This window comes from Archocentrus centrarchus, chromosome 12, assembly GCF_007364275.1.
Source record: "Archocentrus centrarchus isolate MPI-CPG fArcCen1 chromosome 12, fArcCen1, whole genome shotgun sequence".
Lineage (NCBI taxonomy): Eukaryota > Metazoa > Chordata > Actinopteri > Cichliformes > Cichlidae > Archocentrus > Archocentrus centrarchus.
The window spans coordinates 19,520,941-19,548,529 of record NC_044357.1 but is presented as its reverse complement, the minus strand read 5'-3'; the positions used below and the strand labels follow the sequence as shown (position 1 = coordinate 19,548,529).

The 27,589-nt window shown below is 38.3% G+C and overlaps 1 protein-coding gene across 1 annotated transcript in view; it reads left to right on the top strand.

Annotated features, from left to right (window-relative positions):
* The first annotated feature begins 4,589 nt into the window (after nt 1-4,589).
* The window catches only part of LOC115789274 (leucine-rich repeat transmembrane neuronal protein 4), a 97,775-nt gene continuing 74,775 nt past the window's right edge, over nt 4,590-27,589 (top strand). The window contains exons 1-2 of the mRNA XM_030742613.1: nt 4,590-4,875; nt 12,813-14,371. Of these exons, the coding sequence (XP_030598473.1) occupies nt 4,872-4,875; nt 12,813-14,371 (1,563 nt within the window). The 5' untranslated portion in view covers nt 4,590-4,871. The remainder of the gene's footprint in view (nt 4,876-12,812; nt 14,372-27,589) is intronic.

Here is a 27,589-nt window from a genome sequence, read left to right as displayed (position 1 = left end):
ATTAGCACAACATGGGAACTCTATCTATCCTTGTACAGTCAATACAAATAGAAGCCTTTTATCCTGCTTGTTTACATGCTTCAAGCACTTTACATATGTCTGGTATCATGTACACCCAAGCCCAAACATGTCAGCTCCAACCTGAGCTGCAGTGTGTGAAACACAGCACTCCAGATTGGAAGTCAGCTTGGGGTAAAGGTTAATGGAAGCGACCTGAAAAACAGAGATTTACAACATCTGCTGTAGCAACCTTGGCAATGTAACATTCTTTGTACCAAAAATATATTTTTTTTTAAATATGAGGATACGAGAAAAACTTTTATTTTCAAAAGGCTCAATGTTCACCATATAAGCTGTCCCTGGATATTTGTTCAATGATTCACATTCATAGGTGAACCCGAGAAACTCAGTGTCAGGTTGAAAATTGCCTTGAGGCAGGCTAAGATGATTCTGCCAGGCTTAAGATCAGAGGAAATGGAAAAAGAAAAGAACACTAGAGAACAAGTCCCAGTCTAATGTGAACATGGGAAGGACAGAACGGAGCTGTCTCTCACCCTGGAGAGAGCCTGAAAATATCTTCTGTTGTCAGAATCACTTAGAATGAACACATTGCACCAGTTAGGGCCACACATTTACCCATACAGGTGGGTCACCAAACGATTCACAGTCATTTAATCCATCTTGTATTTTCAATTCCTTAAAAAAAAAAATAGCATAATAGAATAATATAAGTGCTGTGCCAGTCAAAGTATATACAGACAGGCCTGTACACATATTTCTGTATTATTTCAATTGACTTATGAGCTTACAGACAGCTTTAAGGCAATAAAGATTAACTCTACATTTTGATGTTTTATAATAAAGTCATTTCCTTTGTTAAATATCACTAGAATATATACAGTATAGACTTGCATTAAATTGTGAAAATTGCATGAAGGAACACTGAGATCCTGCTGTATTTTTTCATTGTAATGTGGGCAATGCTAATCTCAAAAGAAGGTGATAAATGCATTTCTTTAGAATGTGAAGGATAATGGTGAGGGAGCTCAAAAAGCAGTGCTATTGAAATCACCTCAACACTTACGGCCTGAAAAATTGTTCAGTGTGAATGTTGCTGGGCAACAAACATAGTTACAGCCACAGTTGAGTGTTTTGGTAAATTTTGCCTTTAAAACTACATTTTGTTCCAGGTTGACACGATTTCCCATGGCAGTGAACAGTTACCCTTGGCTGTATATTGTCAAAACAAATAAAAGCTATTTTACATGAACACGGAGCATAAGATAAAGTTTCTGTCCAAGCAGGTAACTTATTTTCCTTCTTCTGTTTTTGTTCCTTTTCAAGTGTTAAATACTCCCTATCCAATAGGCACTTAAATCAACAAGCGATTCAGTGGCGGAGTAAAAAAGGTGAAGGTAAACTTTACAGTTATTAGTTCTTTAGAAGAGAAATCACAGCTGTAGCCTATGGGCTGGCACAGCCTGCATCTCCATAACTTCACAGGGTATTAATTGTTTCAGCACCGTCAGCAGAATGGCCTCTGCTTGTTGAACTGAATCCAGAAGTAAAGTCATCAGCCAAATTGCATGGGAGACAGATACAAGGGCTGAACCACTGTGCAAGATGCTTAATTTTAAAGATGGTATTTGAGGTTGTCTGGAAACTTTAAGAGATATCCTAAAAACAGGTGATGAACATAGCAATAAATCTCAATATTGCACAGTAACTCTAAATGTTACTGATTAATTCTGGCAATGTAAGGGTTAGGCTGGAAATAAAAAAAAAGATCTGCCAGTTTCTTTCTAAATCTTTGTTTCAGTGTTACCTTTTCTGTTTTGGCTAATCAACATTAGTTTTGCATGACTTTTATTCAGCACAGGTGGATCTAACTGGCACACAAAATACTGTGGCTGTCATGTCAGGAGGTGTGGCTGGAGGGGTTAGACCCAAAATGCAGGACTCAGCAGAGGGTAAACTTAAAGTGGTTTATTTGGATGATGAAGCAGAAAACAAAACTAACCTAAACTGGGACAGAAGCTAGACCAAAACTGGGGAGGAACAGGGAGACACACAGAATAGGGAGCAATGATGACAACACAACAAAGGGCAGAAGAAAACTGAGGGCTTAAATACACAAGACGTAATTAGGGCAAGAGAAAACAGCAGGGCACAACAGGTGAAGCAAATGAAACTAACACAAGACTGACAAAATAAAACAGGAAGTGACTAACCAAGGTACACGCAGATTAAATATGGGGGACTGGCACACAGACACGGGACAGACACAAAGACTAGCCACAACACTAGGAATAAAACTCTATAAGAAAACACAGGAGGTCATGGTCAAGACAAAATGACAAAACAGACAAGACCATGGAGCAGGGGAGACAGGGACGAAGGGAACAAGAGTATCAAAACAAACTGGGTAATAAAACTCAGGGAAAATAAAACTAAACACAAAACGCTGGGCAGACGGCCCAGGACCATGACAGTGGCTAGTTATCATAACAAATTTCAGATTTCCTGGATTGAGTTACTGTAAAGAACTAGAAACAGAGGTGCCACTGGAATTCACTACATATCACAGACACTCTTACCAAATCAAGGTTGGTATTTAAAACAATTTTGTGGTTTTGAATACATGATATCATATCAAATGAAGGTGGTCTCCATTTATGTACTAAACATACACTATAGGGAAAAAGTAGATAGCCATGCAGTCTGTAATTAGTTTGTGAAATATCATTCCATCTGCATATTCCATCATTAACTGGTGTTATTGGTATTATTACTGATAAGTGGCATTATTGAAAAGTAAAAGTATTTAGGAACCACCATAACTCAGCCACAAAGCAGCAGACCACAAAATGCTACAGTGCAGAGTCACCAGTGCTCGGCTGACTCAATAACTGCAGAGCTCCAAACATCCTCTGACTTTAACATCAGCACAAAAGCTGTACACTAGAAGCTTCATAACCTGGTTTTCTATGGTTGAGCAGCTGCTGTAGGTGTAATGTCTAGATAGCCCAGTACTTTTGTCCATATAGGGTATCTCAGTGCTCAAAGGTGATGGTATGTATTTCTTTATTTTTTTTTTTTATATTTGTAATATTTTCAAAGGTAAAATATCTCTAAAAAAGTTAGTGTTAACATGGGTCCATTAGGTGGAAATGTATATGTAGATTTATTGAACTAAAATTAACACAGCGTGCAAAAGAAAATTTGGGTCAGAATGCTTAGTATACACACTGATGTCAGTGTAAGAATACAGCTAGCTATGTCTGAAGAAAGGGCAAGCATAGATTAGTAACCCAGAGCAGATGCAATGAACATTAAAAATTCAGCTACCCATTTCTGCCTTAAACACACAAAAGCTTTAGGCCACAAAGGTCATGCAGAGGGAGAATGCTATCAGTTAAGTACCACTGCACTTTCAATACAAATGAATGAAGACTCTAATTCTATTTTTTGGCTTACATGTTTTCTGTATTATGCTAAGAAAGAAAAAATGCATGTCAACAAAGATAAAATAATTTAGTTGCAACTGTTCTAGAAAGAGGTCAGTTAGCAACTAAAAATCTTCAAATTCAGCACCATGGACAGCGTCTGCAGCAGTTTGTATAAGTTTCCTGTATGGAAATATACAGGAGCTGGCTTTGCAATGCAGTTATTCTCTCATATGAATATTCATGTTAATATGCTTAAGCTACTTGCGTTTCTTAGCACCTAATCACGAACTTAATCAGGAGCCTTAATAGGTTCCCAAACATAATTCAAATCTTACAACTAAAGCAAAATCTTAACCTTCAGACATGTGTGAATATCGTTCTCGACTGAGGTACATGAAACACTAATGTTGTTGTCCATTCCTTATCATCTACTACTGCACACTTGCTTTCATAAGTACTAATTGAATTGTGGTGACATTTAGTTAAAATATGATATGCTATTTCCATAAACTGCGACGAACGAATAAGCTATAGGGTTGTTACATTATTTAAGGATTCATCGTGATGTCTGATTCCGTTTCTTAAGATCATGCCACCAAAGCATGATCATGATGCAACACTGGACGAGCTCCTGGATCGTTCTCTCGCCAGAAGAGGGCATTCCGATTCTGCCTGACAAAGTTGCTTTGACATGCAGACGTGATTAACAACAGCGTCATGCTGCATTTCAAACCGGGAAACAGCGAGAATCAAAGGTTTACAAAAAGGTGGATATTTGAAGATTTGACTAACCCGTGACACTCGCTGACAACGTTTACAACGACTTGGGGATATCCTAGCCTTACTTTCCCGTGCGCTATACGCGGATCGTACTGAACATCTCTGAGAACAGAGACGCAGAGGTTTATTAGGAATCTGGGGGCTGGTTGGCTCTATTGGAACATCTTCGCTTTTTGCACCTCGTCACTGTATGTTCAAGTTTTTTTTTTTTTTTGCCCGGATTTTAGCAAAATCTGCACATGTAAGACTGACATGACTTACTCGGATGTGGCTTCGCTATTATCTGCACCTAATGCAGTACTCTTTTTGGCTGTTACTTGAAAAAAAAAGAGCGATCCTTTGCAGCGAAGAGATGGATAAGGTATTCTGAACCCGGATTTATACCCCTTTCTTCTGGAGCTGGAAGTAAATGACATTCGCCCCGGTAAATTTGCACGGTTATAGATGCAGAACTAAACCGGATAGCACATCCAGGTCCGGGAGAGTAAAGGGCAGGTGCGCTTTGGAGTCGGCGACTGCGCGGAGAGACAGGGCTAGTGGATTAGGACGATACCTGCCTGTGGAGAGCGCGTCATGCGGACTCGGATGTCGCGCACTAGAAGCCGTTAAAACCTGTAGGCTGGAGCTAACAGAAAAGCGGATATGGGTAAGTTTATGTTTCAGTGTTTTTGATAGCGTAAGTTTATGTGAAATGCACTCAATTGTCTCCTTTCTCTCGATATATATCACAATTTATCTTTTTTTCTTCAGAATAAAACCTGCTCTGAATCTGACGTTTAAAAACGCCCGTCTTTTCAAATGCAGTGTTTTAACATCCAGTAAGCGTTATGGTGTCTTTCATTAAGTGCTTCGTGAAGCTTGTGGAATGTGGCTGAAACCTGTGCTGTTGCCTGTTAGTCGCAGAGCTGCAGTGTGTTTTTCCTCCATTTCCTGACGGTGTGGCTTATTACAGACTAATGATAGTTAATTCGTGTTCTTCGAGACTGCGATAAAAGATTATGCGCAGAAATCAGCAAAGTAATTAAGCATGCTTGTCCAAATGATGACTATCCGTTGTTTTCCTTACTAGTTAGAGTGGCTGGCTCATTGACATGGACCGGAATGCTAATCACGCTAAATGTTGGAAGACGGTCAACTTTATAAAGCGTGGTCCTGCATAATCATTTTTGTGTTATCTATATGCACGGAGCCCATTGTCCAGTCGCAGCCACTGCTCCCCTAAACTCTTGTGAGCAGAGTCGTGTTGATTTTTGCGTTGAAGACCAGTTTCCATTCAGGCAACCGGTATTGTGAACCTGCTATGAAGCGGGACTCTCCAAATCGGGCATAAAACTGTACGTCTATGTGTCAGTAGCCTACTGTGTGTGTGTGTGTGTGTGTGTGTGTGTGTGTGTGTGTGTGTGTGTGTGTGTGTGTGTGTGTGTGTGTGTGTTGTCTCCTTCTCTTCAGTAACGCGTGGTTATATATCTCTGCGTGCGTGCATGTTTTCCCATCTTATTCTCACTTCTGATTAGAATTTAACATTTTCCCTGTTCTTTTTTTCACCCTTACGCGTGCGCACAGTTACGAACTCGCAACACATACCCACCAACTCCTCTTTCTCTTTTCATTTATCCTTTTCTTGGTATTTTACAGCTAAAATTTTCCGTTCTTTTCCACCCCACCTATACAATTCCTCAAATACCATCAGTGCATTTCTTTAGTGTTATATTATCCGAGGTAGGCAAAGTCCACATTCTTAACAGATGAACACGATCACTGGTGGTGCTGTGCCATTAATTCTGAGACCACATGATATCAACCCACATTAGGCTGCTGCACCACACCAATATATTCTACAAGAGCACACAAAGGCTGCAGGATTGCAGGGGCATTTGTGTACATTAAATGTACTTTATTCACTGTTAAATTATGTTTGTCAATGCATGTCAGGAAGTCAGAAATTCTTACACAAAGTGTCAACCATATAGCATGCTTTTTCCTACTATTATTTGATGATTACAGGGTGCTGTGGTCTCACTTATCCACCAGTCTAACTGACTGTGATGCTCTTCATTAACAGCATGCAATGTACTTATGTTTCATGGAGCATATCATTAGAGATCTACTTTCGGAAAGTGAACAGTGGGGTAGAGGTAGTAAAAAGCTACAGCCTGAGATGCAGTTGCATGGGATTAAGATAAGTTCAGAGATCCAAATAACCTTTTGCATAAATTCTCTACATCAATAAATGAATAAAAAACAATAAAATGAAAACAAACAAACAGAAAACAGCTGTCTTTAAAAAAAAAACAAAAAAAAAACAAACAAAAAACCCCCCCCAAGAAATAAAATCATTTAAGTGTTAGTTTATTTCATATTTCACTTCTTGACTTCAAGTTCCAAGTAGCAATCTAGGCAACAGATGACCTTCTGTTGGACCTGTGTACTTCAGGTGAAGCAGTTAAACAGAGGCTACACAGGCCTTGAAGGACAGCATTTCTTTAACAACATAGATCTGACTATTTTGAAAGTAAGAAGAAAAAATCAATGGCAGACTACACTTTGGATCTGGCATCTAATATCAATACCAGGCCTGTTTTTGGTTGACTACAGATGTGATAATTCTTCAGCAACAATGCCAGTATTACTCTATACTACAGAATCTTGTGCTTGGAATTGCTGACAATTGTCATACAAAGGCAGAAAGGATTTTTTCTTGTTTCACAAACCAAATTTCACAAAGGAATAAAAGAAAGTTGCAGACCCCATGTAGTTCAGTCTGATTGTTTTTTGAAGATGGCACTTAGAACAACTGCTGCCCAAAGCTTCAAAACCAACTTTCTTCAGATTTTCATTCTTGCTGTACTACAGACATAATCAGAATATTGAGGGAGCTAGATTAGTGCAAAAGGTATATTTTCTAATGCTCCACTAGGTTAATAATAATAATATATGGTAGATTTTGCTTTTACTGCTTAAGTTGCTATTATGGGGAAGGACAAAATATGCAAAATTCTGTTATTGTATATTTTGTCAAGAACAAAACAAAAGCTGTTGTTTTGTTTTTTCCCCCTTGTTGGAAGAATTTCGAGTTCCTGGTTGTCACTGAATGCATGTAAGCTATGTTGAGATGACAGTAGAAGATACAAAGCACATATTAGAGTGATTTATGAGGTTACAGCCAAGTTTGTATTGAACCAAAAAACAGATATTACATTACCAGTGTTGCACTGCTCTCAAAATATCACTGTAACCACAATAATTCCAGTTACATGCAGTTGTTGTGTTGTTACAGTAACCATAATGAAAAGTACTTTAGGGAGTTCACAGCAGAATTTGATATGGTCATAGACTTACTCCACTGCACTGCAGTGAATGGAGAGGACTGATTACTTATTCTCTGACTACTTTCATGGGACTATTGCCACCAAGGGAAATCAGGAATCAGACAAGGGGCAAAAACAAAACACCCCCCCCCCCCCCTCTCGTTCTGTCTCTCACTCTCTCTCTCGCTTTATTTGTCTCAATACATACACATATGTATGTGTGTTTGTTTGCACACAGTATTCTTGACAACACTCCCCCCAGTGCTTTTCTTCTTGTTTTCTAACAAACACAAGACAGGCTCACAAGGACACAATGCTTTCCAACAACTGTTAAAATGAGTCCAACTTGGCACGCCTTACTATCATCTCAAAGATAATTGGAGACTAATAGGATGGCTTAGGCTGATTTGGGGACGTCCTTCCTTATGTTTTAGGCTGCTCCCCAGCCTCTGTGCACAGTCAAGACTTAGTCTGGTAGCAGTTTTGTCAATGACAGGCAGCAAATAGCAATGAACCACTTGTGTGCACTCAAAGTGCACCAGTTAGCGAGTCCATTTGCCAAGTTATTAAGCTACATTTGGTTTTATTTTAGGTCAGCAGTAAAGTGCACTTACTCTCTCTATGTGTTAGGGTTGAGAGGCAGAAATAGCTATCTTCTTGTGCTGAGGACAGCAGGGCTGTCTGCTACATAACTAAGCATTACAGACATGCCTTTGGACAAACTTTAGCTGGATCCATCTCCATTAGTTTTAGAGATAAGACTGCTCAGAGTGACAGAGAAAATGATAAGCACACACACATATATATATATATATATATATATATATATAGAACAATAAACTTTGTCCACGAAAAATGTCTATCATAAATGGTGAATCTCAATGCAAGCAAGAAAGAAAAAAAAAAGAAAGAAAGATGGTTAGGAGCGAAAATGGAAATCAAGTGAGCAAGTGATAGGGCTGAGGAGACAATTTTGACCACATAGATAAAAATAGACTACACATTATAAAAACATTCTTATGGTTGCAGGGTTCAAGGGCATGCGAAACCAGCATATTTTACATTTGATGGAATATAAAGGAGAAATTGTTCATCTTGATGCAGCAGAGGAACAGTAATAGTGAGGGGAACATCAGGTTAGATGTAACAGAAACACCAAGCCTTTGAGTGACATCTCAACGGGTGACTTGTGCTCCTTTGTGAATAAGATTAGATGAGTAGTGGGGAAGGAGATGACATACAGAGGCATTAGAGCATAGAGCTCTCATTAAACCACATACAGTGTCAGTAAAAGGAGAAAGGTGTCTTGTGAGGCAGCCTCAGTCTTTAAGAGATGACTCTTATAAAGTAAATGTATTATGTACATGGCAGAGGAAAAACAGTGGGGGGTTGTTTCTTCATGCTCCTGGGATAGGTGTCAAGTACAAAATTTAGAAAACATGCATTCAACAACCTGCACATTCTGTTCAACAGTCAAAAGTGTTGTCTATTAAAATACCTTTGAATGCACACAAAGCATCACACATGAGCATCCTTCTACATCAGTATTTATCTATTGACTCTACCTATCTTTTATTCTGTTTATTAAATCCCTCTGAGGCATGACAGTAATGGCAAGTGAAAGTTACATTCAGAAACTTTAAAGCAAAAATCAAATTGGCTGCATTTAGAAATACTACATCTTGTGATCGCTGTCTTTCCATTTCTGCAATATTTATGTTTACCTATCACAATTGTGAGATTCAAGATGAAGAAACATGATTGATGTATCTGTTGGTATAATCAATAGCCAGCACAAATTATCTGCACAGTTCTATGGTTCCTTCCATCTGTAAGGAATGATGAAAGATTCTTTTGAAAACAAACAATGAGTGTGTCTCTATCCATCACACTCTTAGACACAGACAGATACATATACAATACCCATATGGGATCAGCAGATGCTTGGCAAAGAGGAAAATGGCTATGTTTGATACCATATGCTGCATGATGCCTTTCAGCCACTCTGTGTCAGGCACTCATTTATGACAAATCCTGTTATGATTATGGAAAAACTACAAAATTTAAATCACCAACAGACCAAAAATATTCCCAGAGTCTTCTATGTTTTTACACATCTACATATGACATATGTTCTAATGAGATGGTTGATTCAACATGGCACCTATCAACACCTTTGTAACCCATTAAAAGCATGGACTACTTCTACTGACATAATAATCTCTTCTCATTGTGATGTTGGTAATAAAGTCCACACTTGATGATCCCGCCTTGGGAAACACAAAGAAGTGAATTCCCTCATACCACCTCTCCAAAGAGGAAATCAATGTATATTAACAACAGATCATTGGTGGCTCTGTAAAGGGAAACAGTTATACTGGAAACAACTCAGTCACATCTCAGAACAAGGAGTGAAGTCACAGGAACTTAATAATTGTCTTCACTTTTGAAAATGTATTTAAAATGCAACATCTAACCATTTAGAAAATAAGAACTATATGCACATCTGCATGCAGGCCATAGTATTATCCACAGATACATTTGGATTTCAAGTGGTTGTTTTCTACACCAGAGGTAAGCTGTATGTTCCCATAGGGTTTATACAGATTTTTATATTTGGACATGTAGAAAGCAGAAGTGATGATTCACACTGAATGTGTACAGCTCTGTTTGGTTAAAAATGAAATGTCTGGAGTCTAAATTGAAATGACTCCAGGATTGCATGCACAACCATAAGCTCTTGAATGCTAATTTATTCTTTGCAGGCTCCTTTTCATGACTTATCTGCTCCTGTGTTCGGTACAATGACTGCTTATAGAACAATGGAATATAAATACAGATAAAGATATGATTGTGTAAATTGTAAGTTTCTTGTTTTTCAGTGTATAGTCACTGTAGACACGCAGAGCAAAAGGCATAAAACCAGTTAGGACCCTGAGAGTCCAAATAATGTGAAACCTTATGATAACTTAATGATGATTGCGTGGCAGTGGTGCAGTGGGTAGGCGCTTGCCTTACAACTGGAGGATTGCTGGTTCGAGCCCCTGGCCCTGCGCTGCGTTGTGTCCTTGGGCAAGACTCTTAAAACCACATTGCCTGTTTAACGGTAGTGCTGGTCTCTGGCTGCATGCCCACAGATACTTATATCTGGATGAGTGATCTGGAACGCTCATTTTGTTGTGTGCACGATGACAATGAGTTGAATCTAACATAATTCTGCAAAAAAGTAGATTGTAAGACAGTCCATATTAAATTATTCCATTGGTTGAAAGTTTGAAATCTGTCTTTATCTCTTGGTCATGTGTTTTTCAGATTTTAATCATATATTAAAAGCTCAGATCATGATCTTGAATACAGATCATTTTTTCTTTATAATGCAGAAATTATGGTACTTTGCTACTAAAACCAGCATATTGCAAAAATGTACATTGGCCACTTGACTAGGGACACAATAATACTAAGTGGGCCTCATTATTTTTATTTTTTAACTAAAGATTGAGAGATAGTGATGCACATTTATGCTCTGACTCTCCCATTGCACCGCACCCCAAAGGTGTATCCCACTTATAATCTGCTGACTGGAAAGGCCACTGAAACCCATTTAGCTCACTGTCAGCCTTTAAAATGCGATGACTTTTGGTCATGACATTGCCCACATTATCATGCTGTAAGTAGTCATTAGAAGGTGGAAGTCTGCAGCCATAAAGGAATGCACACAGTCAGCAACAATACTTAGGAAAGCTGTGGCATTTACATGACAGATAACCAGTAGTAATAGGCCCAAAATGTGATACAAAAATATTTCCTACATCATTGCAGAGCAACTGAAGGTTAGAAGAGTGGCTCATCCACTAATCTGAAGGTCAGTGGTTGATTTCTGAGAAAGAGAGAGAGAGAGTTCAAAGTTCCTGGTTGACTAAATCACTGCGATGTCCTCAGGTATTGTGGCTCCAAAACAATCCCGAACCATCACCCCTACACCACCGTGCTTGACAGTTGGTATGTTTGTGCTGATATGCTGTGTTTGGTTTTCTCCAAACATGTTGCTGTGCATCATGGTCAAACATCTCAGCTTTAGTCTTACCCATCCAAAGGACATTGTTTCTGTTGTAATGTAATTGGTTCCTATGCAAGTTTGCAAATCTAAGCCGTGCTGCTATGTTCTTTTTTTGCTTGTTTGTTTGTTTTCAGAGAGAAGAGGCTTTCTCCTGGCAAACCTTAAAACAAGCCATGCCTGTTCAGGCTTTTTTCTAATTATACCGTTTTAACATTAAACATGCTAACTGAGGCCAGTAGAACCTGAGATGTAGCTCTTAGTTTTTTGTTTGTTTGTTTGTTTTTGTTTTTTGCAATTTCTCTGAGCATTTTGTGGTCTGACCTTGGGGTGAGTTTCCTGGGACATCCAGTCTTGAGAAAATTGGCAGCTGGCTTGAATACTTGAATAATCTTTCTCACTGTTGAATCAATTTCCAAATTGTTTAGATGTTGCCTTATAACCAAGCCAAGATTGATGGGCAGCAACAATTGCTTCTTCAAGATGATTGCTGACTTGTGCTTTTACACAGGTGGTCACAGTTGCTGATGATCAGTTAATCAAGTGCTGTTGATTAGTAGCACATGACTGCTAGTTTTGAATCCTATGGAAACAGTAAGAGTGTACTGAGGTTGTTTTTACCTAATTTTAAGACCTTGAAAAATATTCTGGTCTTTAGATTATTCTGATTATTATTAACATGATCATATCCTGATTCATAAAATCTTAAATTTGACAGAGGATGTATTTTCTTACGTATATCTTGCCTTTCCAGACACTCTACAAACCTAAATTAAGTAAGTGGTTAAGAAAATGGAGATAGAGATAGTCCTTTCATCCTTAACCATAGTTATCCTTTGTCTTGACTTTCTTGTTTGGTGAATTTGATTTTAAGCTTCTTAAATACTTTTTACCAAAAGGGTTAAGGGGCATTTCATTTAGATGCACCCACATTAATTCTCATGCTTAGAGAAAGTTCAACTTTTGTATTAGTATGGTGATTTGATCAGAAAAAAGTCATTCAAATGTAAAAGCATGGGTACAGTATTTGATGCTTGGATAAACACATTTTATATCCACTCATTAAAAAAAAAAAAAAAAAAAAAGTAAAACTTTTAAAATATGACTTGCATGTTTTGGAGTTTGCATTAAGCCTATTTCTTTATTATTATCCCCCCCCCTCCCTGTTTTTCCTTTTTTTTTTTTCTTCTTGTTTTGCCCCTCTCCCTTCCCTCATTATAGGCTCTGCTCTGCGGCGTCGCTGGCTAGTGGTCCAACTCCTGATGCAGGTGTGGCTGGCAGCAAATCCATCTTTAAGTGAGCGCCAATGTCCCAAGAGTTGTCGCTGTGATGGAAAAATTGTTTACTGCGAGTCAAGCGCCTTTCGTGATGTCCCCAAGAACCTCTCAGGAGGTTGTGAAGGTTTGTCTTTACGATACAACAGCCTCGCCAGTCTTCGTGCAGGCCAGTTTGTAGGACTCAACCACCTCATCTGGCTCTATTTGGACCATAATTACATTGCATCGGTGGATGCAATGGCCTTCCAGGGGGTCCGCAGGCTTAAAGAGTTGATCCTGAGTTCCAACAAGATCACATCTCTACACAACACCACATTCCACCCTGTCCCTAATTTGCGTAATTTGGACCTGTCATACAATAAACTGCAAGCCTTGCAGCCAGGACAATTTCAGGGCCTGCGGAAGCTTCTCAGCCTTCACATACGCTCAAACTCTCTTAAAATTATTCCAATGCGTCTGTTCCAAGATTGTAGAAATCTTGAGTTCCTAGATTTAGGTTACAATCGTCTGCGCAGCATCACTCGAAATGCATTTTCTGGCCTGGTCAAACTCACTGAGCTGCATCTGGAGCATAACCAGTTCTCAAAGATCAATTTCTCTCACTTTCCTCGCCTCTACAATCTGCGGGCTCTTTACCTGCAGTGGAATCGCATTCGCTCAATGAACCAGGGCCTGACGTGGACCTGGGTGTCCATCCAGAAACTCGATCTGTCTGGGAATGAGCTGACAGAAATAGATGCTGTAGTTTACCAATGCTTACCCAACCTGCAGACCCTCAACTTGGACTCCAACAAGCTGACCAATGTTTCTCAGGAGGTAGTAGATGCCTGGATCTCTTTGACTATGATTAGCTTAGCTGGGAATGTATGGGACTGTGGCCCTGCCATCTGCCCACTGGTGGCCTGGTTGAGAAACTTTAGAGGGGCAAAGGAAACCACCATGATTTGCGCCTCCCCCAAGAAAGCCCAGGGTGAGAAAGTGATGGATGCAGTTGAAGCTTTTGGTGTTTGTAAATCAAACCAAGCAACAACACTCACAGTGAGTATTCCTCCTAACCCATCCAGTGTCCCTGCACAGACTGAGCGCCCAGCTATCCTTGCCTCACCTACCGATTCTGGAAAAACAGGTGAGAGACCTCTTAGGCGTCCTACATCTCCAGCAGTTACTCCACCTGTAGCACTGCCCCCAGAGCAGGACTTGGAGCCTGTGTCTTTCCATAAGATTGTGGCTGGAAGTGTTGCTCTTTTTCTTTCTGTTGCAATGATCCTGTTAGTAATATATGTGTCATGGAAGCGCTATCCAAGCAGTGTCAAGCAGCTGCAGGAGCATTCAGCAGCAGCCCGCAAACGTCGCAAGAAAACTAGAGAGACGGAGCGCACACTGAGCTCTCCTCTGCAGGAGTACTATGTGGACTACAAGCCCACCAATTCTGAGGCCATGGATGTGCTTGTCAATGGGACCGGACCCTGCACCTATACCATTTCAGGCTCCCGAGAATGCGAGGTATGACCCACACCACCGCCACTACTCCTAAAAAAAACTCTGTCCACAATGAGGCGACCAGAGGTAATTGTTTACATTGCTTTAATAGATAATGAGCCTGGTGCTTGATAATTTAGCCTGACACAGCAGGTTTCAAACATACTGTATTCCCATGGATTATTATTGAATGAAAAAGGGTGGCTTTAGCATCACTTTGTGTAAAAGAAGATATCGCTTGCTTTTAGATGGTTGTTTGTGTATTTGCTTAAGCCATAATCTCTGCTGAGGTGCAAATGTTTGTTTGTACCGAATGGTACAGAAATACAGATAAAGGAGAATGATGGCATACTCTATTCCTCATAATCTTGAGATTAAGTTACGTTGTTTGTGGTTAGACATTTGTACATGTTTAGATGGTTGTTTGCTTGCATATAACAGACTTTCTGCTTTGTGTGTTTGCTCCACTGTTGTTCAGCTTTTCATGAGGAGTATTATGAATGGAGACTAACTGAATGCTGGGGAGATTCACTTCTAGATACCGGATGTGAATGCTAATAGAGACTCTTGTCACTGAAGAGAGCTTTCCTTGATCCAATGACTACATACTTTTCTGTGACTTAAGGTAGTTGGTGGAAAACACTTAATCTTATTTTCCCCAAAGAGAACTTCTATTTTCCACCTTCCTTTCTTATTGAATTGTTGAAGTTACTCACTTGTTTACTCCCTTTCTTAATTGATTAGTCATGCGTAAACCATATGCATACTTCACACTTCACTTCACACAGGCAATAAAAAAAACAAAAACAAACACACACACACACACACACACACACACACATACACACACACACACACACACAGAAGCAGCTTTTGATAGTCCGAAAAGAAGTGAGAATCCTTTGAAATTGTTGTACACAGGCAAAGGAATTTCTTCAAAACAGTATTTACAGACTATAGCAATATGGGAATGCTGGTCTTCTCCTTTTGCTTGTAGCTGCTTCACTCTTGAATATCTAACACATGGTACCATTATTGGTTAAACCTATTTATTTCTCTGAAGATTTTTCCCAGCTTTACAAAACTCCAGCTAAGCAAAGCTTCTTTTGAAACATGCAGTATTTCTAAGGAATTTTTAACATATGGCTAAGGATGGATATTGGCGTGATTTGGGATAAGACATGGCTAAGGTCTCTGTATACTTTGACATTACTAGCCCATGCCTATTCACTCTTGTTTCCCGTTTATTGATTTTTTTTTTTATTTTGGCACTTGCATTGAATAATTTTATGGCTGGTTGTTCCTGAAGGAATGACTCTATGCAGAGTGTTCAACCGCAAGTAAATGGGCTTGATCATCAACATTATTTTTTTATTTCTTTCACTGACTCTCTGGCTTCCCTGGATGCAATTCACTTGGTAATATGTAATCCTTGCAGGTAACTCTCAATTGTTTGATTGAGAAAGAAGAGCAACTGCCATGTTGCTTTCCCTGACCTTCCCTAATCTCATTTCATCCCACAGCACTGTTTGAACAGATTTTTTTTTATGTAATATTTCATTATTACCAATGTGAACCAAAACAACACACTCTACAGTTATTTTCACGAGTTGAATTGTATTCTAAACAGTTGCCTTATTTTGATTCATTTTGTGGATTCAACCCAACGCCCTATGCTGCACAATAACATCAAAAGAGGGCATAAAGACAACTCACTTTTAAATTGCAGTCCATTTACAATTTATAGAGAGTGAATATGATCAAGGGAACATTTATAAAATATAATAAAATCTAGTACAAAAACATAATAAATATGTTGAACAATACTGATATATTTTCCTTTCATCTCACACCAGTGGAAACTGAAATGATCTTTAAAGAGTTAATGTTTGTGATAGGGTTGTTTTGGATATCCCATAGTTTGGTGTTTCTCTTGTTGCTGCTCTGTGAAATTTAAAGGCTTAGCTAAGTACAAGCAGTAGACAGCTGCTCACGGAAATTATATCAAAATAACAAATTATAGCAATATAAAGCAGCAATTAACCTACACTAAGGTTACGAAAAGCCAAATCAACACCATAGAGCAAGCAGAGCACAGTAATTTGGTATAAATGAGAACTGGAAATATTTTAGTATATTACTAAAAGCTAGGAGAAAATAAAGATTTTTTTTTTTTATTTATGATTATGACAAAACAGCAAAATAGTATGTTGAAACTGCTTAAATCGAGCACATGAAATATATATTGAAAATGATTCCGTGTTGTAAATTGAAAATCGATTTAGAACAGGCAACTGAAATCCCATTCAATGTATGAATGTGAAGAAGTAGCAGTTCTAACAGTATAGGCTCCTTGTTTTGAACATCATTCCTGGCGTCCACTGATGTGTTTATTTAATTATTTTCCATTCAAGGCTTACTCAGTGCCTCTTGCCTCAGCTTTCTACATTCTGCTAATTAAGTTACAACACCTTTAGGGAATTTTTACTGTCAAAGTATTACATTTTGTCCTCAGGCTTCTTCAGCCTACATAGCTGCAGCTACATGGCTTAAAATTGTTTGAACTTTTTGTGTAAACACTTTTTTTTTTTTTTAAGTATACTTAAAATGCTTCCCCCTCCAGCCTTATCTGTCTATTTGGTCGATCTTAAAGCATTGTTGAGGGGAGACAGAAGCTATCAGTCAGCCATCCACAAAATCCTAAGTTCATCTCAGAATGTGCTCCAGTCGTGTTTCTACATTTTGTTGCCTTCGCATAGATATAAATCACTTGCCAGAACACAGCAGCACCTGCTGCACTCTGCCCACCTTGCACCCTCAATTCCTCTTCTCAGGCTTGAGGATATAGCAACTCAGGTCTGTTCATCCCTCCTGTGTGGGTATCCCTTATTCATGCTGTTTTATTCTTAACATTTCTGTCATGCAGCTGATTTTGTGCCATCGCTATATAGTAACCAAGGACCTCTTCACATGATTGTCCTTTATCATCTCCTAGGTCCACTTGACACGAATTGAAGCTTAGGAGCTTTTTTAGTGAATTGACTGAAGATGGTGCAATCGTAATTTTTAAGCATACTTTGAGCTCTTCCATTCTAGCTGCACTTTCAGAATGTATATAAAAATGGATGTAGCATTTGGAAAAAAAAAATCAGTGTGAAAGTGCCTTAAATCTTTATTTTATTTTTCCAGTGGCCAGCATGGGACAGCTCCTGGTTCCAAAAAGTTGTTTGATAGCATAGAAATCTATTAGAGAATGACTCTACTTCTCACTTGATTTATCATTTCAGTAAACATTTACCTAATGAGTATGGTCTTCATTATAGCATGATGTTTAGACAGAATATAGGATGGAACATAATATGCTTTAGGGCGTGATTGACAAGTCACTACTGTTTGAGCATGCATAATATCATACGGTTCTCTCTCAGATTCACTGGGAACTCGTCATGTTCTGTTTATATAACAACAACAAGATGTTCGATAGACCCCTGTTTGGAAGTCATGAGTATGGCATCTCCAAACCAATAGGTTTGTAGACCACTCCTAGTGTTTACCTTCTGTGCAGTACTCCTAATCTGGGCAGTGGACTGCTCTGCGTTTAGTGTCTGACACCATTATCTTTTAACTTCTGCGAAGATCTGGCCATTTTTAGTTCTTCAGTGCTGACTCGTAGCAAATCCAGAGTGAACCAGGTAAATGTGACTTTTTTTTGCACGGTACATAAAGTTGCTCATATTTTGTTCTTTGATAATAATTTTGATTATAATGCTACCAAACTTCATGCATTCCTTTTCTTAGCAATTTCTGAAACTAATTTCTGCTAGCAGGAGTGCTACATGCCCTTTTGACACTACCTCCTCATCCCTCCTTGTGATACTTCTAGTGACCTTTTCCAAACTACAGTCACCCACTTGCTGTAATGTCACTCTTTTTAATTGTCACTGAATTACTATTCTGTTTATCACAGACATATTTGACATAAAAAAAAAAAAGTCATATGAAACATACTTCTTTTGAATATATTTTCAGCCAGCTATACCAGCTGTCATAGGCCTAAAGGCACTCTGGGCAAGTTGCCAGTCTCTCACAGGGCACCTATTTAACATTTGTAGCTAATTGAAAAGGATTAACCAGGAGTTACGTCAATAATGAACATATGCTAATTATCTGTACTGAATGCTTGAACTTTACAATACTACATGCTACATGCTACAATACTGTAATGTCTTGGTTATCTGTTCAGTTTAGTTATGCTGAGGTCATTTTATATAGCAAGTTTTCTATGGAATTTGTTTTGTTTAGTTTTTGTTTTTTTCTTTCTTTATAGCTTACACCACATCTAGAATATCAATAGTTGAGTCATTCAAAGATTATGATAAAAGCTGTAAAATTGTTATATTTTATTTTATTTTATTTATTTATTTATTGGAAAATGTTAATGTTTCAAAGGTACTAAAATACTAATAGAGGCTGCTCTAAAGTGGAAGAAGCACCTTTTCTTTTCTTTTTTTTTTCTTTTTTTTCCCCTCTCTCATCAGTCTGAGGTCATGGTGTCAGATTGTTAATTGCTCAGAAAAAAATCAACACAAACACTGGGAGGCTAGCCAAGGGCAAGTGAGCTATCTGTGATTCAGTGGGGAGGCTGAACTTCTCAATGCTAGTGTCTTCAGTCTACAATTAGCCATGTGGGAGACTTCAAACATGCACTGTGCGTGAGAGAACATCTCTCTCATCCACTAATCCTGTCTGTTTCACACTCTGGTTCCATGCTGCTGCTTTCTGCGCTGCTGTTTGATCCATGCTTAATGAGGGTGTTAGATCACCAATATAGCAATTACATTACCTGGAAAAGAGGCAAGCCACTTTTCTTTTCCTCACAATTTTCAAAAAAGCAACCCAAGTGCATCATTAATGCTAAGTTTCCTGATACATTACCTTTGTTATCTTTTCTTTTTTTTGTGAAACTCATCTGAAAATCTTTTACTATGTGGATCTGATGTACTTGCTTTGTGCCCTCTTGCTTGGCAATTATTATTATTTTCCTCCTACTGGTCTGTTCACTTTCAAAGCCATTTATCAAAGTAGAGATCATTTGTTTTACAGAAGTCTCTTGTATGTTTTAGTAGTACTATCCTTTACTATTGACACCCCCACCTACCACATCATCACCTCACCCCTCTGTGGTGAGAAAAAAAAAAACAAAAAAGGCCCATTTTATGAATTTAAGCCAATTTACTTTGAGGGAACAAGTAATATCACATCCCAAAACTATCAATGTTTCTTTATAGTGGGAGCAATTTAAAAAAATGTTTCCAAAGTGCTTAACCATTATTAACTACATACACATACTGTCTCTGGATTGAAGCCATGAAATAAGAACAACTAATCCTATTAGAGAAACAGTCCAGCAGAAATGCAGCAATTAACAGAAATCTCATCAATAACTGTGGTCTATTAATATGTGTGTCCTAAAATCTTGAAAAGCAAATTTTCTCCCCTTTTCCATATTAAACCATTCGAACCATTTCATACAGGAGTTTCACAGATCTCTACATCAACAAGCTCAATCAATAACTTGGACACACTCACTTTTCCTTCTTGCTGTTCTCCATATCCTGTGGCATAACCATAGAGTTTGTTTGATGACTTTGCTATAAACTATATTTATTCTCTGTCAAATTCTGGTGATTTATGTATCCTTGCAATATATAAATATATAATGACATAAACAGCTCATTTTATCTGTCAGGCTTAATAAGGTTAAGTATTTTTAGATTTGTCTGTGTGTCCTAAACATAAAAAGGCAAGTTGTTTCACTATGTTCAGCGTCGGTGACTCCCCAATCAGCACTCAGATATGGAATTGACAGAAATGAGATTTTGTAGTTACAAGTCTTTTGGGATTTCACTATGCATGTCAGAAAATCAAATTTACTGTAGCTGTTGGTTTGTGGTTTTCTTTGTAATATTAAGTAGATGCCTGTGTTTTGGACTAAAGAAATATGGATGGAGCTATTTCATTTTTGTAATCTATATTATCATTTTCTATAAGGTTGAACTGCCCTGAGCCCATTTTGCCCATTAGTAACTCAGTTATTTATTTCCTTTTTTTTTTTGGTTGGGGGGGGGGGGGGGGGGGGGGGGTATGGGGGATCAGTAAGGAACAGGGAATATGAAGCTAAAGATTACTCATCCATGGATCTGCATGTAAGTACACCACTAAGTACCTGCAGTAGAACATCTGTTTAGGTTCAAGGTGCTTTAAAATGAAGAAATAAAAAGCATCCAAGCCATCCTTGTGATGGGCATAATTGATTTGATTTTTTCCTTTCTTTCTTTCTTTTTTTCTTCTTCAAAACACTCTCCACACAAAGAAGCAATTCTGCAGAAGTTATGCAGACTAGTTCGCTCTCACTGGAAAATGATGTCCTATTTAATGAATTGACAATGAGTCAAGTATAATTAGGCCATCATCCTAGCATAACGTAAGTGTCAGATGAAAATATTTTAGCTTTCCAAAGTCAGTTATATAGTTTGTGTTAATAGGTTTCTTGGGGCCTGGTGTCAAGAATATTACTTGGAATTAAAACTGCATCTTTCAAGGAACGAAATTCTCAGCCCATACTTCTTGAAAGAGTTGTTATATGATATTATAGTTCATGCTAATTAACTAACTGCTATAATAAAAAGAGAGGAGAGAAGCTTTATCTTTGCAGAGAGTATTAAGAGTCAAAAAGTTCACACAGATTTCTGCCTTCATTAAATTTAAGTGCCTTTCTGGATATTTTTTTGATGTACTCCTCACTAATTATCAATATTTTTGCATTGTGATTTTATATCTGTGAAACATGCAATGAAACAACAGCTCAGGGATCAGTTTGAGTTAATACAATAATAATAATGATGATGATGATGATGATCCCAATAGCTTAACAGTAAAAAATCACCTGCAACCACCAATGGAGGTAATCCTATTGTAACCAAACAGGACACTGATGATAACAGTATTAAAGTCCAGAAAGTTCAACAGGCAAAAAAGAACAGACAGGCTCTCTGAGTTGAAGTGGAGTAAGACAGGTTGGCAAGTGAACCTGGCAGAGAAGAACGTTCAACATGATGGAGCAATCGACAGGCGGACAGGAGAAGCAGTTAGAAAGCCAGAGAAATCAGGCAGTCATCCAGACCTGACAGCTAGATTGGCAGGTGTGTGTCCACAAAGACACAAAGGCCTTTGTCCACAGACAGCTGTCCATCCTCTGATCACTGATGGCTCTAAACTATTTTTTTTTTGTTTTGTTTTGTTTTTTGAAGTAAGAGAAGTCCAGCACAATACCCAACCAAATGATGGTTTTCTCAATGGGCATATCAAACCCTCTATGCACTGAGGATAGTCCCCGATATTACAGGGCACTTTTGATCACAATCTGCATTGTAAATTATGTAGCTATTATGTAGCTTTTTTTTTTTTTTTTTTTTTTTTTTTTGGCTTTTCCTTTTATAACTGAGATAGATATGTATTCTTTCTGGCTACTCAGGCTTCCTCCCACAGTCCAGAGACATGCATGGTAGGTTAACTGGTAATTCTAAATTGACCATAGGTGTGAGTGTGAATGATCATCTGCCTCTTTGTGTTGGCTCTGATATACTGTTGACCTGTGCAGGGTGTACCCCATCTTTTGCCCCGTGACAGCTGGGACAGGCTCCAGCACCCCCCCCCCCCCCCCCCCCCCCCCCCCCCACCACCACCACCACACACACACACACACACACACACACACACACACATACACAAACACACACAAAATTGGATAAGCAGTTAAGAAAATGGATACAATTTAATTTACTGCTGGTTGTGGAGAGACAGTGTAAATAAAGTAATAATACTAAAGCCACTACGATTAATAGAACAGTACTCTGGCCAGAGGACTCTGTAAACAGTGCTTATATATGAATAAAATGATTGATAATTTGTTGAGTTGATAGACTGTATTGTATACTCTGACTTTGTCAGAGCAAAAAACAAAAACTTTTTGTCATTTTCAAATTCAATTCACTCAAATCGTGTTACATGGATGATCTAAATCAAAGGGCATGTGCACATGGAAGTGCAATTCCATTTCTACATGTTGCACCAGACCATCAAATATGTAGTATGGTACCAAAAAGCAATCAAATTCTTGATGCTTCTGTGATGTACTATTCGTTTTTTATGCTGTACGTAAGAAAAAGTACATGAAGGGGCGTGGGTGGCTGAAATATAGTGATGTGGAAATCTAATGAAATTTCCCCTGCCTTTCAAGTTTGAGCCTTCTCCAACATGTAGGTGGCTGAGAAGGCTGCCTGCACGTGCTGCATCCACTCATGTTGACATACAAAAGTAACCTTCATCTATGCTATTCTCTGAGGTTTAATTCCATTGTGTCTCCACTTCCTTTTAAAGACCTTTTCTCTGCTGTGTCAAGCACATATTATTTTTAGTTAATTACCTATCTCTGTCAACCTCCGGCATCCCACACTGTGGTCTCGCTGCTTAATCCTGATGCACGTTGCCTTCTGCTGCAGGAAAATGTACACCTTTCATGAGTGATCACTTCTGTTCTTGCACAGCTTCACTTTCATATTCTGCCTCACATGTCCAAGCAGCAAAGAAAATTATTTAAGTAGAAAGTGACTCAGAGAGAGCATCATCCACCACCATGCTGCATTTTGCAATTTAGGTGCTCCAGATGATATTAGGAGTTTTTTTTTTTTTTTTTGTGTGTGTGTCTAAATATTTCAGAAGTGCACATGCTAATATGCATTGATTTCTCTTCCAGCGCAGCTTACTGACTTCCACCTACTCATGCTTAGTTTTTTCTCTGCTTTGCGTCTTGTCTTTAATAGGTAGATTTAATAGGGCCCAACCACAGCTCACTTTTTCCTTTTCCATGGTGTTCCAACACAAACAGTACCAACATCTCAACACATTTGTAAAAATAAATAAAAAAGACAGAACATTGTTTCCCATTGCTCAAATTCCAAGCAATAGCTTCTTTACAGTGCAGCACAGTCAACGTATCAAATCACATAGTTCGAGGTTATCTTTAACAGTAAGCAACAGGCTAGTAAAATATAATGGCCCCTCTTATTGATTGGATTAGCAAGGTAATAAAAGAACTGTATTGATAAAACCGACAATGGATATGTTAAAGACTGATTGTGCCATGAAGCTGCTAAGGCTTCTTAGGGACCACCGCCCCAGTCTATATCCACTGACTATGTCTTCAAGTGTTGGTCACAGATAATGACAATGATGATAATGATGATAGTGAAGAATAATAGAAACACCATGTTTTGAATTTGTTTGTACTTTACCAGCACACACTAAATAGTGCTGACAGAGCTCGCAACTTATCAAAGATACTAATCCAAGTGCACATAACCTTCAGTCAGAAGTCACATGAGACAAAAGAAGCCAAAACTAAGAAAAGAGAAATACACAAAAAAGTCAAGGTGGTGCCTCACATGTAGCCACTCCTCCAACTTAACACTTTTAATTTATGAAAGTGATTCATCTGTGCTTCCCCATACTGGCAGTGTAAAATGCTACACATTTGCAATCCATCCATCATATTATTTCTCTTGTCTGGACTCGACTAGGAAGATACCATTGGTTTTCTTTGGTGAAACGTCATCAGATTCATTTTCAGATCATTACCAATGGTCCCCAGCCTCACCACTGTGGACCTTTTATCAAGCATTGCAGTCCTCTTATTGGTCTGGCCAGATCAAGTAACCCCATATCAGTTTTTCCTGGCCACATTAATAATAATAATTAATACTTTTTTTTGTTTTTTTATCCATTTATTTATAAGAATGACAAAGAATAGTTTCTGGATCCTTATGGACTGCAACTCCTTCATATGGTCAATGCTTTTTAAAAATAATCATTGACAACATTTGTTGTTCCATGTCAATCAAGTATCAGGGTGGTATGAGGAACCCCGACTAGGTCAGCAACAGCTTGTGACTACATAATCATCTAATATCTGACTAAGTAGCAGACATCAAGATACACTGATGACAAAAAACAGAAAAAACAAAAAACAAAAAAACACTAGAATATAGCAGTTAACCTGTTTATCTGGTTTTGATAGATCAAATATTTGGTGAACTTGCAATCTCGCCTAAAAATACTCCACCTACTTCATCAACAAGATCCCTAAATCTGTATAATTTTTGCAGTAGTTAGTTTTGAATCATGCATCATCCAAGAGTGGACCCTACATTACTCTCATAATGACTCATACAGTATGCTGGAAGACTAAGACTGCTCTAGGGCCCCTAAAAGGTCCTATTAGTTGTCTTATTTTTGCTACAGACATTCTTGGAATGATTGCTGCTTATGAATAATAAACAATAAGAATAAGAATAAAAAACAACTAAGTTACTCACAGTTTTTGAAATGTGAGAACACATCCAGCATTTCTCTAAATAATCCAAAAATGTCTGGAAAAAAAAAAAATCATCTGCAATGACAGTAATCATCGCAGCCCTAATTTCACCATTTTCTGAATTTCACATTTTCCAATTGTTTTCATCTAATGTGTCACCATCAAAAAAATTGCCTTTCCCAATTTATTCATTCATCTTATTGATCTTTAGCCACAGAATGCATCCACTTACGAGCAGTCTGACTGTGAATGGAGAGGGTCACTATCCTCAACATTACAATGTTCATCATGGAATATTATTATCTTGGTGCTCTCACCAAATAAGAGGATGTTCTCATTGTAATGTTGAATTGAGATGCATTTCAATAAATGGAAACAGTAAATGGGAATGGGATGTTTTAAACACTTCAGCCATTTTCCATCAACTCACTTATGATCTACTGAACTGTTCTTCAGCAAAACCAACTGTGTCTGATCAGCTTCTCGCTTGTGATATAATCAACTTTTAACAGTGTGCTATTTTCAGACAGAAGAGAACTATTACAGAAGTAGTTGCGTACTTGACCCATGCTAATGAAATTTTGCATTCCCGTGTTTTTCTAAAGTGATGAAATACCCACAAATTAAACAGTTAAGCATATTTTTTCCTCACTCTTTTTAATCAAGGCAGGTGGAAGGTTTTTTTTTTTTTCTTTCTTTCTTTTTTTTCAATTTCCTCATAATAAGGGCCAGCGCAGGGCAGTAATCAACATCAGGCTAACCAGATTTGCGTCAACAAATTGATGTTTTGGACCTATGACCACTATAGCTGATGAAGGTAGAATAATCTGCAGAGTGCACATGAGTGTTTGAGTAAGATTAAAGTAGTGGGTGTCAATCTGGTTATCCATTCAACCATGAATTAAATCAGCTGCAGAAAGGATAAAAGTACATACAGAGCAGTGCAGGGAATCATGACAAATACGGAGAAGGTACAATAACACACACTCCCTGCGTACTGAGGGCCTAACTCTATTTCTCATACCTTTTTTTTTTTCTTTTCCAGTAGAACATTTTACACTGTCACCTAGATTTATCAAGTCAGCTGCAAAGAAAGGTGTGCTACAGAAAGGGCACAGAAAAGCAATGGAAAATTACAAGTCGAGCCAAAGACAGGAGTAGACAAAAAGAGAGGAGAGAAATCGCTAGGTGGACTAGGAGTGATGTAGGATTTAAGGACATAGAAAAATTGATAGTTGGAAGGGAGAGCAGGATACACACACACACACACACACACACACAGTCACTCACTCAGCTCTCTCTGGCCTGAGAGGCACAGCCTGTTTGATTTAGTGCCAATCACAGTTTTTAATGTCTGTGCAGCGTATCATAATTTATTAGGATTATCATAAACTTCTGCTGGGAGAAGGAGTGGGGTACTTGTGCTTCTCTCTAAGAATGAATTACTTGCTGCAAGCTGGAGCGTCAATCAGGCAAGAAATGGCAAAACCAGCTTTTTTCCCTACTTTGTTTTACTCAAGCCTCTCCATGCAGCTCTTCAGAGACAAGACCCACAATAAATATTCATCCCATCATATTCCATCCTAGAAGTAACCAAGGATATGAGGTGAAGGAAAAGTAAACGCGGAGATTCTGGCTTGGAGAGGGTGTCTCTGTCATGATCATCAAGACGTTTGGAATTTGGGGGTTACATCACTGGATGTATTGCTGCTAACACAGGCCCACACACACACAGAAACACACATCCCCTTCACCACTGTGATTTTGACATTGATTTCCAAGTGTCCTTTAGGGTCTTTGGATGGTGAGCTTCCTCCTTACTTTTAACACTTCAGTTCAACATCATGATGAGCTGGTGTTAACTTAATTCAGTGTGCAAAATGGGTGAATGGGAGAAGAAACAAAGAATGTTCTCTTAAGACTAGTAGCTGTGAAAAGACTTATAGTCTTTTTCAGTATGTTATATAACATGATTCTGTACAACTGAACCGCAAAAGCAAATATATTTCGAAGGAACAGAAACTAGTTCAAGTCAAAGTCAGTTTCTTATAGTTATGTTTAGTTATGTGTTATGTTGTCTCATTAAACCAGTATCAGTAAAAAATAAAATAATACAGGGACCATCTAATGGATATAGATGAATTAGACATACATTTCAGAATTTTCATTATAAATTAAAATTATACAGGAATTTTTTTATTCTACTGCAAATAGAGCAAAGTCAACATGTCTTCAAAAAGGTAATAAAAACAACACACAACGTATACTGTATTATGTAGTCTGGCTAAATCTATTGAGAACGCAAGGAAATGAGTATCTATGCGTGTGCATGTTGGGAGAAACATAACCTACTTTTGTATATTCTGAATACATGGGGTTAGCAAGAACAGGAGCTTCAAATTTCCTCTCCAAATTTCCTTGTGAAGTTTAAAGCCAGTTGAAAGGAAGTGTACATCATCGGTGTAGGATGATACTAGGCTAGAAGGATCGCTGTAATTTGTATGCAAGAACCTGCAGTGCAGCATACCCAGGGTATCTTTCTGTTATCTGGGTTCACTTACCCTAACATCGGCAGTCACATGAGGTTGGTTTTCACCTTGCTAAGTTATTTGTGTTCACACGAAAGGCATGGCGTTGGCAACATCGGATCAATTACATTGATTATTCTACTGGCAGCTGAGCATGAATGAAGAGTAAACCATCATTTTAGAAAAAATATGTAAAGATTGCACATATAATACAGACAGCAACATAGTCTCTCCAGATAAATCAGCGATGTGATGAAAATCACTGTACAGTAGTTTAGTATC